The following is a 14947-nucleotide window of genomic DNA, read 5'->3' as shown; positions in this document are numbered from 1 at the left end:
TTAAAATTAGACATTTCTTTCTTTCTTTTTTATTTAAACAGGCTTAAATATCTTAATTTGAGAGAAAAGACGTGAAAAGAAACTAGAAGACTGGTCTCTTGAGAAAAGAACTACCTTTCACTTTTAGTTTTTTAAAAAATTTTTTGAGGAAAGGAAACTTTTGAACTGTCTGGTCTATACTGTATACACTATACGAAGTTAACTATAACACTCAAAATACCCCCTGAAGACTATATTTTTTGCTACAGTATATTTAACTCTCCAATATCTGAATTCACCATGCCCTTTTCAAGGCCACCACTAGAAGAAAAACTCCATTCACAAATTTCAGAGACCTAAAAAAAATAGTATTTCTGAACTAGATACCTTCTAAGGTTAAAGTCAACAACGCCCAACAGCAAACAAATACTTCATTCATCAATGTAAATGTCATTAAATGATGTTTCTTATCCATTTGCCTTCTTGGGGTAAAAGCCTATCCAATCTGCCATGTTCAATCACGACCAATGAACAAACTAGATCTTTGTAAAGGCAGGAAATATTATGACCCGTACACTACAAAAGAGTTGCTCTGGTTCACTGGATAGGGCCCCGGTTTACTTCACGTTAATGTGAGAGTACAAAGAACTAGTCTTCTGGAGTAACTAGAAGTGGTTTTGAACACCTTTAACTGAGATTATAACGGTTCTTTTAACACTTTTAATGTCTGTGTTTGGCCCAGCTCAGACTTTCAACACTGCAAAGGAAGTTTAAATTTTTGTAGGAGGTAATGCATAGACTGAAATGAAAAATCTAATATTCAGTTTCTCAGAGGTCATTTACCACACAGAAAAGCTCTCTCTTTCTCTCTCCATGCTTACAAGTGCCTATGGTTGGAAGTCTGCCCGCACAAAACATTAATACGGCCATAAACTATTATTTTTGTATTAAACAACTTTATTTCCATCTCAGTCTCAGAGTCAACTGCATAAATAATGTGGATTTTAATCCGTATCTTCCTTAATCCCATGGGACACTCATTCATACAAAAGCATCATTTTCTCTCTTAAAACTCCCCTTCTTCAAAACTGGTCAAAATAGCCATCAGAAGGCAAAATCCCCTTGAGAGAAACTATCATTGATTTCCGTCCTACTGGCAGTGTAGCTTTCATGGCAATACCATGGAAACGGTGCAAGGAAAATGAGAAAGGGATAGTTGGTGACTATAAATAAAGTAATAGCTTCAAATATTTCACGCCACTTTTTCATCCTTATGAGGTATTTGAATTTTGATTACCCATAATAAATAGCTCTCTGACTATTGACACAATTATCAAAGTTCAAGGCAAAAGTTTTTTGGTAAAATAATTTTTCTGTATTGTGTCTTGTTTGTATTATTACTAGTAGAGAAATCAACATAGACAAGACTGTGGAATATGGGTAGGTATACTGAAGGGGCTGGGAGAGGGGAGGGGTGGAAAATAAATTGCAAATCATCCTCTTTTTCTAAAACACTGGTCTGGTTCAAAATTCTGATATTGCAAAAAATTATTGAGCTATTTGTCTGAACGTTCTATCTAAGATTATTTATGTACAGGTCTCTGAATAACATCAGACATCTTCACAAAACCAGATAACATTTGACCTATTGATTAAAAAGAAGTACCTCATGTTTCAGATAAAACATCTGAGAGCTCCTGGAAAATATCACACAACACAGGGAATGCTAGTTGGGGTGGGGCCCCTGTACAGTATCCAGGTTTTAAAACTTGGCCGAGAAAACGTTGCCTGCTGAAGGTAGCTGTGGCCGTGCCCTTTGCGTGCGTAGACACAACAACCGCAGCCAATATATTATATGGAGCCAGGTACAACAGAATCATGATAAAAAACGGCCTACCTGCCACACAAACATCTATATTACACAGCTCCAAATACTCTTGACAGCAAGCCAAGATGAAGATACAGGAAATACTGGCTTTGTACTCTTTCTTTCAGGCCATTCGGTTCAGCCTCAATGCTTTTTATAGACCTTTTGTCTATTATTTAAAAATTGTTTATACCTTTTAAAGTTTTCATTTCTAGAAAAAATTGACTTTAAGATTTATAGTCATTATACGTGTACAGCAGAGGCTAGGCTGATTAATGCTGTTAACATTAAAATTTTTAGGCATGCAAAACTGAGGTGAACATTTTTGTTTCACCGTGTCTTTCTTCTTCCCACATAAGCAGCATATGAAGCACATGGTATAAGTGAATCTGTCTGTGCATGCATGTGCAGTATGTGCTATCCGTAGTATGCACATGTGCAAGTGTTTTTCTCTTACCACAGGAGCTACAAATGGTGTAGTACAGGCTCTTTGTGCTTGTGTGTGCATGCATGTGTGTACGCACTTACCACACGAGCAGCAAACAAAACATTTGGTATGGTACAGGTTCCCCATCGCTTGACAGGCGTCGTTGGTTCCAGAAACCATCTCACCACACGTGTAACACTGACCTAAAACAACAATGCATATCATTGGTTGAATAAAAGTGAAAGTGAAAGTTACAAGTGCTGGACTCCTTATCATGTAAGCAATTTCAGTGTAGTGTTAAACATCCATAATGAAGGTTGTCACTTTGAGTTTGACAAATCACAAGATAAAAGAAAATGTATTATCTATGAAGGACTTATATTGTGACCAGTGGTGGGGGGGGGGGGGGGGGGGGGGGGCTGACAGTTCGAAATGCACCATGAAAAAATGAAACTTACAATTTAAATCCAATTAAACACACACAATCACACACACACTATGCTATAAGATTGAGAAAGAGGACAGCACACAATATTTTGGTAGAAATCATAACCCGTTTGTGGTCAGGATGACAGCACTCTCTAAATATAAATATTCCACAAGTCAACTGCCATTTCCTTAAAATGAGTACACAGGTCAACCCAATACAATGACATATGTATTAATATACTTTCTGTAGAAACCACAACATAATACTTGACTAACATGCCTCCAGACATTTAAATTTAATACATCATAAGCAGTATCCCTTAAGGTGCCTCTATTTATTACCATGTCCAATTTATGTCAGATGCTTGCCAATCATCATCTATCTTGTCTACCTTGTAATGTGACAGCTGTCACAGGAACCAGTAATATGGTGATATCTGTGGAAAGTAAGGTTGTTTTTTCCTTTGTCTCTGAGTAATTTTTTTAATTGCACAGAAAGTGTTGTGCAATTATTTATATGATTCATTTACTTTGCAATTCACTGATAATGACATTTTGCACGTTTCATCTTTTACTGTCTGTACATGGACACATGAAGAAATGTACGAAAAAGGTACAAGCACACACGTGCATGCACGCACACACAATCACAGAAAGTCAGACAGGTAACCAAACAGAAACACTGACAAAAAAAAAAAAAAAAAAAAAAAAAATCAAGACAAAAGACTGACTCATTCTCCCTATCTAGAACTTCCAATAACATAATTACAAGACCCCAGGGCTGACACCAGGCTCTCGCGTGTAACCACAAAATACGCAGAAAAAAGAACTGGTGTCCACAACTTACAATGACATCACAAAAATCCATATCTACCTTCCATCTTTAATCATACACAAATGAAAATTTAGTAAACCCCAACAATTCTCTTATAATCACACAAACAAATAGTCACAACCTAACAGTGACTATACAAAAAATCCAAATTCATGTGGTAAAGTCCATTTCAACTTGGTTGTTGCTATAGAATCATAGCACCGCAGGAAGGAAGACACTTGACGGAGACCACAAAACAGGCAATAGTTTGGCAATGACGCTGACCTGTATTAACAATAAGTCCTCTACCTTCCTTACTTCATCCGCGGATAAGTGGTCGATTGTGGAAGAAAACACTTAAACCAAGAATTCAATTTAACAGAAAATGTTTTCCTTATGACTAAGTGTGCTTGATTGTTACAAACATGCGGATAGCACATTTGGTTAAAATGCGTCTGCCAAAAGCAATTATGAGATGGAAAAAAGAAAAGATTGGTTGGTTTGTATCAAAGTTTTTATGACCAGATTAACGGCCCTGTCAGCTACACATTATCAAATTATCCAGGCTTCTCCAATATCAAGACGCCAAAGGATATGTAATTTTTATCAGATTAGAAGTAGTGGTGTCTTTACCAGGTACAGCCGCAGATCAATGGATGTTTCTCCTCAGCAATATTCAGTGCAGAAAACTATTATCAATACAACCCATGTAATATAGTCAAATACTCATTCCAGTACTAAACCTTTAAAAAAATTACTGTTTAAATTCTCTCAGTTTGATGTAATTTCTCATGAGGTAAAAACTGGCTTTTCTGAACTTCTAAATCAACAATTTACATATTACCAACAAAGCATCATTTTGGTAGATGTTATTTATCTGTTTTGTCCAAATTAAAAAAAATTGCATCAATTGAAACTTTGTCTTGTCACAATTTCCATTCCCTCCTCCCCTTTTTTTTGGTCACACTCCTGTATAAGTTTTTATCCATATTTCTCTCATTTTCCCTTCCTTCTCTCTGTATCTTTTTTTTTCTTTCTGTCTGTCTGTCTCTCTTCACTTACCAATGAAACCAATGCCAAACAGGCATACAATAAGTAAGTTGCTGACAAATTTGAAATTTGAGTAGATATCTTGTGTAGAGACCGTGTGTCAAACCTGTGTCCTGTGGTCAAGTTCTGACCACTGGTTAGGTCACCATGGGTACTGAGAGGAGCATACTGGGGTAGAGAGCAGGTGTGTGTGTGTGTGTGTGCATGCGTGTGCGTGCGTGCATGCGTGTATGTGTGTAAGAGAGAGAGAGAGAGAGAGAGACTGATGTCGTTAATAGTGTCACAGCCAGGTAACCATGTAATGAGATCACCTTTAAATGTGTGTGTGTGTGTGTGTGTGTGTGTGTGTGTGTGTGTGCTCTTGTGCACGCATTCTAACCGAGGACACACACCCGCCCGAAACCCACTAACCGAGGACACACCTCCAACCGAGGACGTCCTCGGTTGACATAAGCAGTGGAATGCATAAAGGGGCCCATTTCAAGTTAGGTGGTGAAATTTGACGCTATTCTGAGCCAGTCCTCGGTTATGCTGTATAGCGCGGGCCAAATTCCCGCCACGAGTGTATCAGAAATACTGTCCAACTTTTTGTCTGAAATCGGGCTATACACACGCGTCCTCGGTTGTGCTGTTAAGGGCGGACCAAATTCCGCGTCCTCGGTTGTGCTGTAAAGGGCAGACTAAACTGAAACTAATGTTATATCTCAGATGTCTATATATTCAGTAAGTTCATATTTTTAAACTAAAGGTCTTTTTTATCAAATTAAGCTCTCCTAGGCCGTTACGTAACTACATAACTATCATCGCACCTACATATTACGGCACGCTTCTTTATTAGTACAACTGACTTGGTGTGGTTTAAATAAAGAAGAACTGTCTGAATTTGTGGCTCACTCGGTAGATCTTAGGACCGACAATCTTTTGAGGGTGCAAGAATTACTCTGAAGTATCAAATAAACGTACCGGTACGTTAATTAATTTTCCAAATTTCTTCCCGTCGGTACGCTCCATTTTCACCCAGTACGCTTATTAATTTTTCAAAAATCTTCCACCCGGTATGTTTATTAAATACATATTGTACCGGTGGGAAATTACACAAGTACAAGTCACGCTTTTTATTTTCTTAAATTGAAGTATAATGAGAAGAAAATTGAGATTTCAACTCATTACCGACTGTTCTACCAACAGCACTGGAAAGTAGGTCAAGCGGAAGTCGCTCTCTGAACACAACAGTACATGCGTCACCTGATTTTAGTTCCTATAAATAGACGTGCTTTCCCTTCAACAGTGACAACTACTCATGTACATCGATCGAATGATGCAATGTCGCAAGGTGATAGGATCATATTTATAGCTAAGGAGGTCATTTCAAGTGCAGCAAAGAAGTTGTGCCTGTTTTCAAACGTCAATTATTTCATGCCGATTTATGATTTAAACGATGTTAAATCACATTTCTATGTAAGATAAACCCTTCGGAGTTTACAGGTATGCAAAACGAACCTTATATCTGAGAATAAATTTACTATGAATAACGTCTCCGTATGGCTCTCGGAGGCGGCTTAGGTGCGACATATCTGGGTCTTCGGCCCCTGACGATTATGAAATTTAACTCATGGCAAATATATATATATATATATATTAAGATAAATTATAATACTGAGTGAATTTTACCTGGTGAATTTTTTTTTTTTTTTTTTTTACAATGATCAATAGCTAGCTTTTTTCTTTCTCTTCTTCTTCTTTACTTTTATTTATAATTATTTATTTCATTTTTTTTTTTTTGGGGGGGGGGGGGGGAGTGGTGCAAAGGTTTTTTCCACCCAGTACTTTTATTCCATCTAGTACTTTTATTAAATTTCGAGATTTTTTACACCCAGTACTTTTATTCCATCAGTACTTTTATTAAATTTTGAGATTTTTTCCACCCAGTACTTTTATTCCATCAGTTCTTTTATTCGATACTTCAGAGTAAATGAAAAGGGTAAATGGATCGTCCGTAAACCCCCTTTACACTGGGGCGGCGTCCTTTGTGCGACCAAGAAACTGGCATCACTGTGGTCGTAGAAAGGAGGTACAAGCATTGCTTTGGTTGAAAAAAATGAATATTTGGTGATTGGCCAGTTGTCAGAAGGTTAAGTATTATAATTTTGTACTCTCAAATGGATCCGTACTACAGGACGCAGAAAGGACGCCGTCCAGTGTAAAGGGCCCCTTAGCTAACTATGAATTAATCTACCCCTGACAGTTTGAAGAAGGCTATGACATTATGAAACATTTATTATTACATAATGGCTCTGCGAACTACAGTCACTTCTTTTCACCTGTAGATCTGACCTGTTTGTTATACACCTGGCTGCTAGAATAAATACTAAATCTAACAACTGAAGTGAAATTATATTTTGAATGGGCCCCTATCGGTCTCGGTCCATGTCGCTAACACAGAGCACACATATTCATAAACACCGCATTTGCAAGAACCGCTTTGTGAAATAAAAAAAGAAAAAAAAAAGACGCCCCGACAATTACGCGTCCTGATATATAGGCCTACAGTTCGGATATGCACACGGCAAAAACGATTAAGGGACCGTTCCCAGATCCTATCGTACTAACTACGGATCGATCTCTCCCAGAAGGAATGCTATATAAATTGCAATCAACGTAATCAGTGTGATCTGGCCAATTTTACAAAGTTGCTGTTTTTCCCTTTTCTCAGCATAATATTATATGCGATGCAACATTTTAAAGAGAACCGATAGGTCTATTTTCATGAAACTCACAGAACTGATGAATATTAGTTAAACGCAGGTCAAGTTTGAAAATCTTCATAATGGGCTGCTTTTTTTTTCAGAAAATTTGCTGTTGTTTTTGCTTTTTTCAGCATACATGCAACACTGTAAACACAGTTCAAGGAGAAGCAATAGGTCTATTGTCATGAAACTCACAGAACTGGTGATTATTAGTAAAAGGGTTGTCAAGATCAAAAATTGGCATACCCGGGCCATTTTTTGTCAAAAGTTATGCTGTTTTTTTTCTGCCATTTTCAGCATATAAGTAGCACTGTAAGCACATTTCAGGGAGAACCGATAGGCCTGTTGTCATTAAACTCACAGGAGTGATCAATGTTACCAATATACAAATCAAGTTTGAAAATAGGATTGATTGGTTGAGTTTTGTGGAAGTTGTGCCTTGTTTTGATATATATAAGTGGTTTTCCTCAGATTTGATTGTCAGGCATGTTGACAGTTTGGTTATTGAACTAACTAGATATGTAAATATGTTAGTGTTTGTCTGAAATTTTCTGCATCTTTACAACATTGCTAGTTGATTATATAAATATGACGGTAAACATGTTATCATGTACTGTGTAATACAGTGTCTCAAAATGGAGGCAATTGGGTGATTATTTTCAAAAGTTTTGCATTTTTTCTCCTCTTTTCATTGTACATGCAACACTGTTAACACATTTCAAGGAGAACCAATAGGCCCCTTTTCATAAAACTCACAGAACTGATGATTATAAGTAAAAGAATGGTCAAGATTGAAAATCAGCATGACCAGGCCCTTTTCTTTCAAATGTTATGCTGTTTTTTTTTTTTTAGCATATAAGTAACACTGTAAGCACATTTCAGGGAGAACCAATAAGCCTGTTTTCATGAAACTCAGAGAACTGATGATTATTAGTAAATTAAAAAGAATTATCAAGATTGAAAATCAGCATGACCAGGCCCTTTACTTTCAAATGTTATGCTGGTTTTTTTTCAGCATATATGTAACACTGTAAGCACATTTCAAGGAGAACCAATAAGCCTGTTTTCATGAAACTCACAGAACTGATGATTATTAGTAAAAGAATGGTCAAGATTGAAAATCCGCATGACCAGGCCCTTTTCTTTCAAATTTTATGCTGTTTTTTTTTTTTTTTTTTTTTTTTTTTTTTGTTTTGTTTTGTTTTCAGCATATATATAACACTGTAAGCACATTTCAGGGAGAACCAATGACTTAAAGCCTGTTTTCATGAAACTCACAGAACTGATGATTATTAGTAAAAGCATATTAGTAACACTGTAAGCACATTTCAGGGAGAACCGATAGGCCTGTTGTCATTAAACTCACAAGAGTGATCAATGTTATCTATATACAAATCAAATTTAAAAATAAGATTGATTGGTTGAGGTTTGAGGGACTTCAGCTTTTATTTGTATATAAGTGGTTTTCCTCAGATTTGATTGTCAGGCATGTAAACAGTCCACTATTGAATTAACTAGATATGTAAATATGTTAGTGTTTCTCTGAAATTGTCTGCATCTTTACAACATTGCTAGTTGATTATATAAATATGACGGTAAACATGTTATCATGTACTGTGTAATACAGTGTCTCAAAATGGAGGAAATGGGGTGATTATTTTCAAAAGTTTTGCATTTTTTTCTCCTTTTTTCAGTGTACATGCAACACTGTTAACATATTTCAAGGAGAACCAATAAGCCTGTTTTCATGAAACTCACAGAACTGATGATTATTAGTAAAAGAATGGTCAAGATTGAAAATCAGCAAGACCAGGCCCTTTTCTTTCAAATTTTATGCTGTTTTTTTTTTTTTTTCAACATATATGTAACACTGTAAGCACATTTCAGGGAGAACTAATAACTTAAAGCCTGTTTTCATGAAACTCACAGAACTGATGATTATTAGTAAAAGCATATTAGTAACACTGTAAGCACATTTCAGGGAGAACCGATAGGCCTGTTGTCATTAAACTCACAAGAGTGATCAATGTTATCTATATACAAATCAAATTTAAAAATAAGATTGATTGGTTGAGTTTTGAGGGACTTCAGCTTTTATTTGTATATAAGTGGTTTTCCTCAGATTTGATTGTCAGGCATGTAACAAGTCTCATTATTGAATTTACTAGATATGTAAAATAGGTTGTTTGACAATTTCTGCGTCTTGACAATATTGCTAGTTGATTATATAAAAATGGTGGTAAACCTGTTATCTTGTATTGTGTAAAAAAAGTGCCAAAATGGAAATGAACTCGTATCATTGTAGTTTGTCAGATTCAATCATTCACAATGTTCGGAATGGAGGAAATTGGACATTTAAACTTGTTATATTGATATTTTTGCCATCTCAACAATTTTCTTAGTTGATCATGTGAAATGGCAGTAAACTGTATTATTTTATGTAAAAAAGTTAAAAATGGAAAGAAACCCATTTCAGTACAGTGCTGTCTTGTATACATTTAGCATTTTCAAAGTATGACTTTGGAGTTCCATGAACATGAAAACCTTTGCTAGTCACATTTTCTGAATATTCATGATACTAATATTTTATTATAAAAAATTGATGATCATTATGCTGTTAAGCATTATATAATATTGCATCAAATTGGAAGAAAGCACAATTTTGGGTGCTGCTGGCATGATGTCCTCAATTGTAAAATTGTGTACTGTGCAAGTCTGTATCCAATGGACGACACTTTGTGTTATCAAAATATAAAATTCATGATAATAAAAGAGTGCTAAATAGAAAATAAGCATTATGAAAATAAAATGTTTGAAAACGAATTTCTTTGGTCTTTTATTTTATTTCATCAGTATCCTTTCTTTTCCTAAATTAATTGATGTTTTATCTCATAATCTTCAATTCTAAAAAAGTGGCAAAGCCCAGCATTAAATATTGTATAACTGTTCATTTAATCATCACCTCTGGTGTTATTTTGGAATTTACCTTAAATATGAAAGAATTTCATAAAAATGTGAATTGCTGCAAAGTAACGCTATATAAAATTTGCTTTGCATTAAAAGTACAATCATTATTACATGTAGATGCATGCATGTCCTCGGTTGTAATGTGTAGTGTCTGTCCGTGTGTGTGTCCCTGTGTGTCCTCGGTTAGAATGTAAAATTCTTGTCAGCAAAAAATTAGTTTTTATAAAAAATTAATTTATAACATTCATACTCGAATAGATTTTACCCTAAATTGAATGTTTTTATTTTGATTTAACCAAGGAATAAGATGTCCTCGGTTGTATGGTGTTGTGCTGATGTCCTCGGTTGGTACACATAGACAAGTATGTGTGTGTGTGTGTGTGTGTGTGAGTGGGGGGGGGGGGCAACTAGCAGTTACATCACACCTGGACTACTTATCATATCACTGTAGTCATACACTGGGGCAGGCAGTGTGTGGGAGGGGTGTACTGGGGGGGGGGGGGATTATACCTATGTGGTTATATCACTGTGGTTATACACATGTAGCTATATAATGGGGCAGGCAGTGTGTGGGAGGGGTGTACTGGGGGGGGGGGATTATACCTATGTGGTTATATCACTGTGGTTATACACATGTAGCTATATAATGGGGCAGGCAGTGTGTGGGAGGGGTGTACTGGGGGGGGGAGGGGGTTATAGCTATGTGGTTATATCACTGTGGTTATACACATGTAGCTATATAATGGGGCAGGCAGTGTGTGGGAGGGGTGTACTGGGGGGGGGGGTTTATGTGGTTATATCACTGTGGTTTACCACTGAACAGAACATAGAGAGAAAACAAAACAAAAACAACAATTCAAATAACAACCACAAATGGGAATGAGAGGACAGACAGTACATTCGATATTTCTTCACAACCTTCTAGTCCAATACTACCTCAATAATCTATATATCTGATCTGAGACTTCCACAGGGCGTGACAATAACAGTCCACATACCCCAGGTGTTCACTTCAGGAGTTCATCTCCACACTCTCTCCATTGTTCTCGTGACCGCAATATCTGCCAGCCCTGCTCCTAGGGCAGCCGAATTAACCTCCATCTTCTCCTTTAACTGTTCTTTAAGAGACATTAAAGTGTGCACACCCTGCACTGATGTGTTATCAGGTACTAGTAGACCAAGGTTCATTAATGACTGCCTGTTCATGCAGGTAATACCTTTGTGTATATATATATATATATATATATATGTGTGTGAGGTGTAAGGCATTTCCTTAATCTCTTCTCATTTAACAATACAACTGACAGTGAACTTGTTTCACATATTACTATCAGTTTTTTTTTTTTTTTTGTTCTTTGCCCAGTTACACTTATGAAGAGCATCATATAAATGTATTTTAAGCACCTTATAAGGTTGGAGAATTGCAACAGGAACACTTTCAGAACTTATTCCAGTAGATATATCAGAATATATCCTACAGCTATAAGGAATACAAGCCAAGGTTGTCCTATGTTTTGTTCTTCAAATATTCCACTGGTTGTGAACCTCAACCTGCACTTAGTGACCTCACAAGGATAATGTTTCTGGCAATGGTAGAGCTGAGGGCACTGACACTCAGTCAAGAAAATAAGTTTGTACCTTATCCCTAAAGTCCCCAGACCTCCCCTCTCTCCATGTTCATTGCCATTTGTAACAGAGCAACTATAATGCACACAATTATAGCAGTGTATGAAATTCAAGGAAATTACTAGCCAGACCGCCGGGCAGGTAACTCTGAAAAGTTACCAGCCCGGCCATGTAGTTACCTGCCCTAGTTATGATAACCCCTAGAGTTAAGAGAGGTATGCCGAGGGGGTCTAGAGTGCATTCTTGGGAGAGTAATTTGGAAATGAAAGGGCAATATCATGCTTTATGCATGGAAATTTAGAAATTGGTTGGAATTTCTACTGAATGATACCTTGTCAGTGTTGGATTTAGAGGGGGGTCAGGGGGGTCCTGACGCCCCACTTTCACTTTCTGTAAAAAAAACCCTCACCTCTTGAAATAAGACTTTCACTAGTTGAATCATAGTTCTAAACCATACCAAATGGCACCATTCACCATCTAAAATACTAAAAATTTTCAGGGCCCTTTAGCGGGCGGGGGAGGGCGGGGGTAGTCAATTCAGTTTATGTTCACCTTGTGTTTCTCATTTCTTCTTCAATAATTTATTCATAACTTTTATTCCGATTTCGTGATATCATTTGATCATAATTTTTGCTTTTCTGTATAGCAACAAGTATGACCAAACATATATATTGTTGTCAAATAAATCGATCTCTGTGCTGGCAATAAAGAAGAAAGAATTCAGCACATATAGGGTCCCTTTGAATATCGCTTTTAAGCTTTTAAAAGCGGTCGGGAACGGTCCTGCACGCTAATGGCCCATAGACAGTCCTGCAGGGCCCCGTATCTTGAAAGCATTGCTTATTGAGAATAGCTATATATATCACATAGAGGTTACAATATATTATATGGGGCGAGTTATTGGATCGAGATGCTTGCGCTCGGTCGCAATGCGTGATACTTTGGAGTTAAAAATGTTGCCGCTCGACTAATTGCAAATCGAAGTCACCTTTCCATGAGTCCCAATTTGTTCTCTTTCGTTTGGTTCTGTCGTAATCTTTGTTATTTTTATTTCTTTCCTCAATTGTTTTGATTGATAGAATCTTTTCATTTTTGACAGCCCAAGATGAAAGCACGTGGGAAAAGAACTACATCTGACGCACGGCGTAAACTCGTACGTTCACTCATAATTTTGGGATTCAAATTTTTTGTAAAATTTTCCTTTAATTTGCCTCCGTTGCCTTGATTACTGTTGATTATAAGCACTTCATGTACCTATAAGTCTATTTAATCAATATCATAACTTTTTATACTTTCACATTTTTATTACTCTCAACCTACAAATTGCTACTCGCGGTATCTCCTCTACACAAAACAATGACGTAACGTTATCTGCTGTGCACTGAAGCTGGTTAAGAACAATGTGCCTCGTTTCAAATTGTCTTTCAACTTCATATCACACAGACGGAACTTCGAAAACGAGGCCACTGAGAGGGAGACTGTTAGTTACATTTCAATACGAGCGTTCGATTGCAAGCTATGGTTAGTTCTTTGCTTCTATGAAAGTGGGTGAAAACATTGAGTTTATTTGATATTTTGCTGAAATCGCTTGTGAACATAGACAAAATAAAAGGTGGAAATAGGCTGTGAAAATAGCCAGCCCGTCGGGCGGGTAATTTGCAAATCTTACCCGCCCGGCCTGAAAGTTACCAGCCTCGGGCTGGCGGGCAGGCGGCCATTTCATACACTGATTATGGGATGCAACTGATAAAGAGAACATATGTTCTTTTTTAAATTATCCTAGCAAGTTGACAAATATTATGGTTTCATTTTGAAAGTTCAATTTTTTCCTCATATGAAAAAAAAAAAAATTAAAAATTGACTTTCCATACAAAGTGACTTTTCAAAACATATTTAGGCTTCGTTCACATGGAATGTCTATTTTCTAAAAATCTATTTTCTATTCATGGTATCTTATGATCACGGTCTGTGCCCTAAATATCCCGCCACGTAATTACTGGCAGCGCGAGCCAGTTACTTAAAGTAACTTATAGTAACTGGCTCATGCTGCCAGTAATTACGCCGCGGGATATTCAGGGCACAGACCGTGATCATAAGATACCGCGAATAGAAAATAGAATTTAGAAAATAGACATTGCATGTGAATGAAGCCTTAGTTACAACTCAGGAAATTTTATTAATTTTCTATCAGATAAATAAAAGCACATACATAATGAATGCTATCTGAAACATCACTTTTTATTGATAACAACATATTGTTTAACAGATAAGCAAATACATAACAAAAGAAGCTATATTTATAACAATCCTCGAAAAACAGACTCTCTTTTATTACCACAAATTTGCACCCTTTTGTTTTTTTTTTTTGTAATATATCAACCAACTTGTTCATAGCAATAACAATGTTTGATACCTGCTATCCCTAACAGTTAAACAGGGAGACAAATGATATCTACAACAAGGTCACAGGTGTGAGGGAAGAGGCTTTAATTGCATTCTAAAGATGAGTCTGCATCATAAGGGAACTACTTGTCCACTTAGAGGTGATCAGAGACAGAGTCACACCTGAGCAGGTGCCATGAAGTGGTTATCTCAACCTCTTAAGATGCCTCCCACTGATATGATGTCCTGTTAACAGTGTAATAGCTGGTCTTGGTTAATGACTTGTTAACACTTAACACAGTCACTGTGATGTCACACCAGGGCCAGTATGGGTGAGAATGCTGAAAACAGTATGAGAGAGAGAGAGAGAGAGAGAGAGAGTGTGTGTGTGTGTGCGTGCGTGTATGTGTGCATGTGTGTGTGTGTGTGTGGGGGGGGGCATATGTGTGTGTTTTATGCATGTGTTCATGGGAGAGAGAATATGCACAGATCAGATACTTGCCAGCTTAAAGTAGCTTAAAAATGTGGTGCACTGGAAATATATGTGGCAGAAGAGGACACAGAGGGAAGAAGGTGACAATTATTTTTTGGCAATGTAAGTGATGTAAGATCAAGTCAAACCGACTTTCCTTTCTCCAGTTCAGTCCACAGACCTTAAC

General features: G+C 36.9%; 1 protein-coding gene across 1 annotated transcript in view; it reads right to left on the bottom strand.

Annotated features, from left to right (window-relative positions):
- Positions 1 to 14947, bottom strand: part of LOC106169098 (uncharacterized) — a 44278-nt gene that overhangs the window by 9343 nt on the left and 19988 nt on the right. The window contains exon 2 of the mRNA XM_013548451.2: positions 2375 to 2476. Within this exon, the coding sequence (XP_013403905.2) occupies positions 2375 to 2476 (102 nt within the window). The remainder of the gene's footprint in view (positions 1 to 2374; positions 2477 to 14947) is intronic.

This window comes from Lingula anatina, chromosome 4 (genome assembly GCF_051362555.1).
Source record: "Lingula anatina isolate TDL-2025a chromosome 4, LinAna3.0, whole genome shotgun sequence".
Lineage (NCBI taxonomy): Eukaryota > Metazoa > Brachiopoda > Lingulata > Lingulida > Lingulidae > Lingula > Lingula anatina.
The sequence above is the reverse complement of the archived record's forward strand: the minus strand, read 5'-3'. Positions and strand labels throughout refer to the sequence as shown.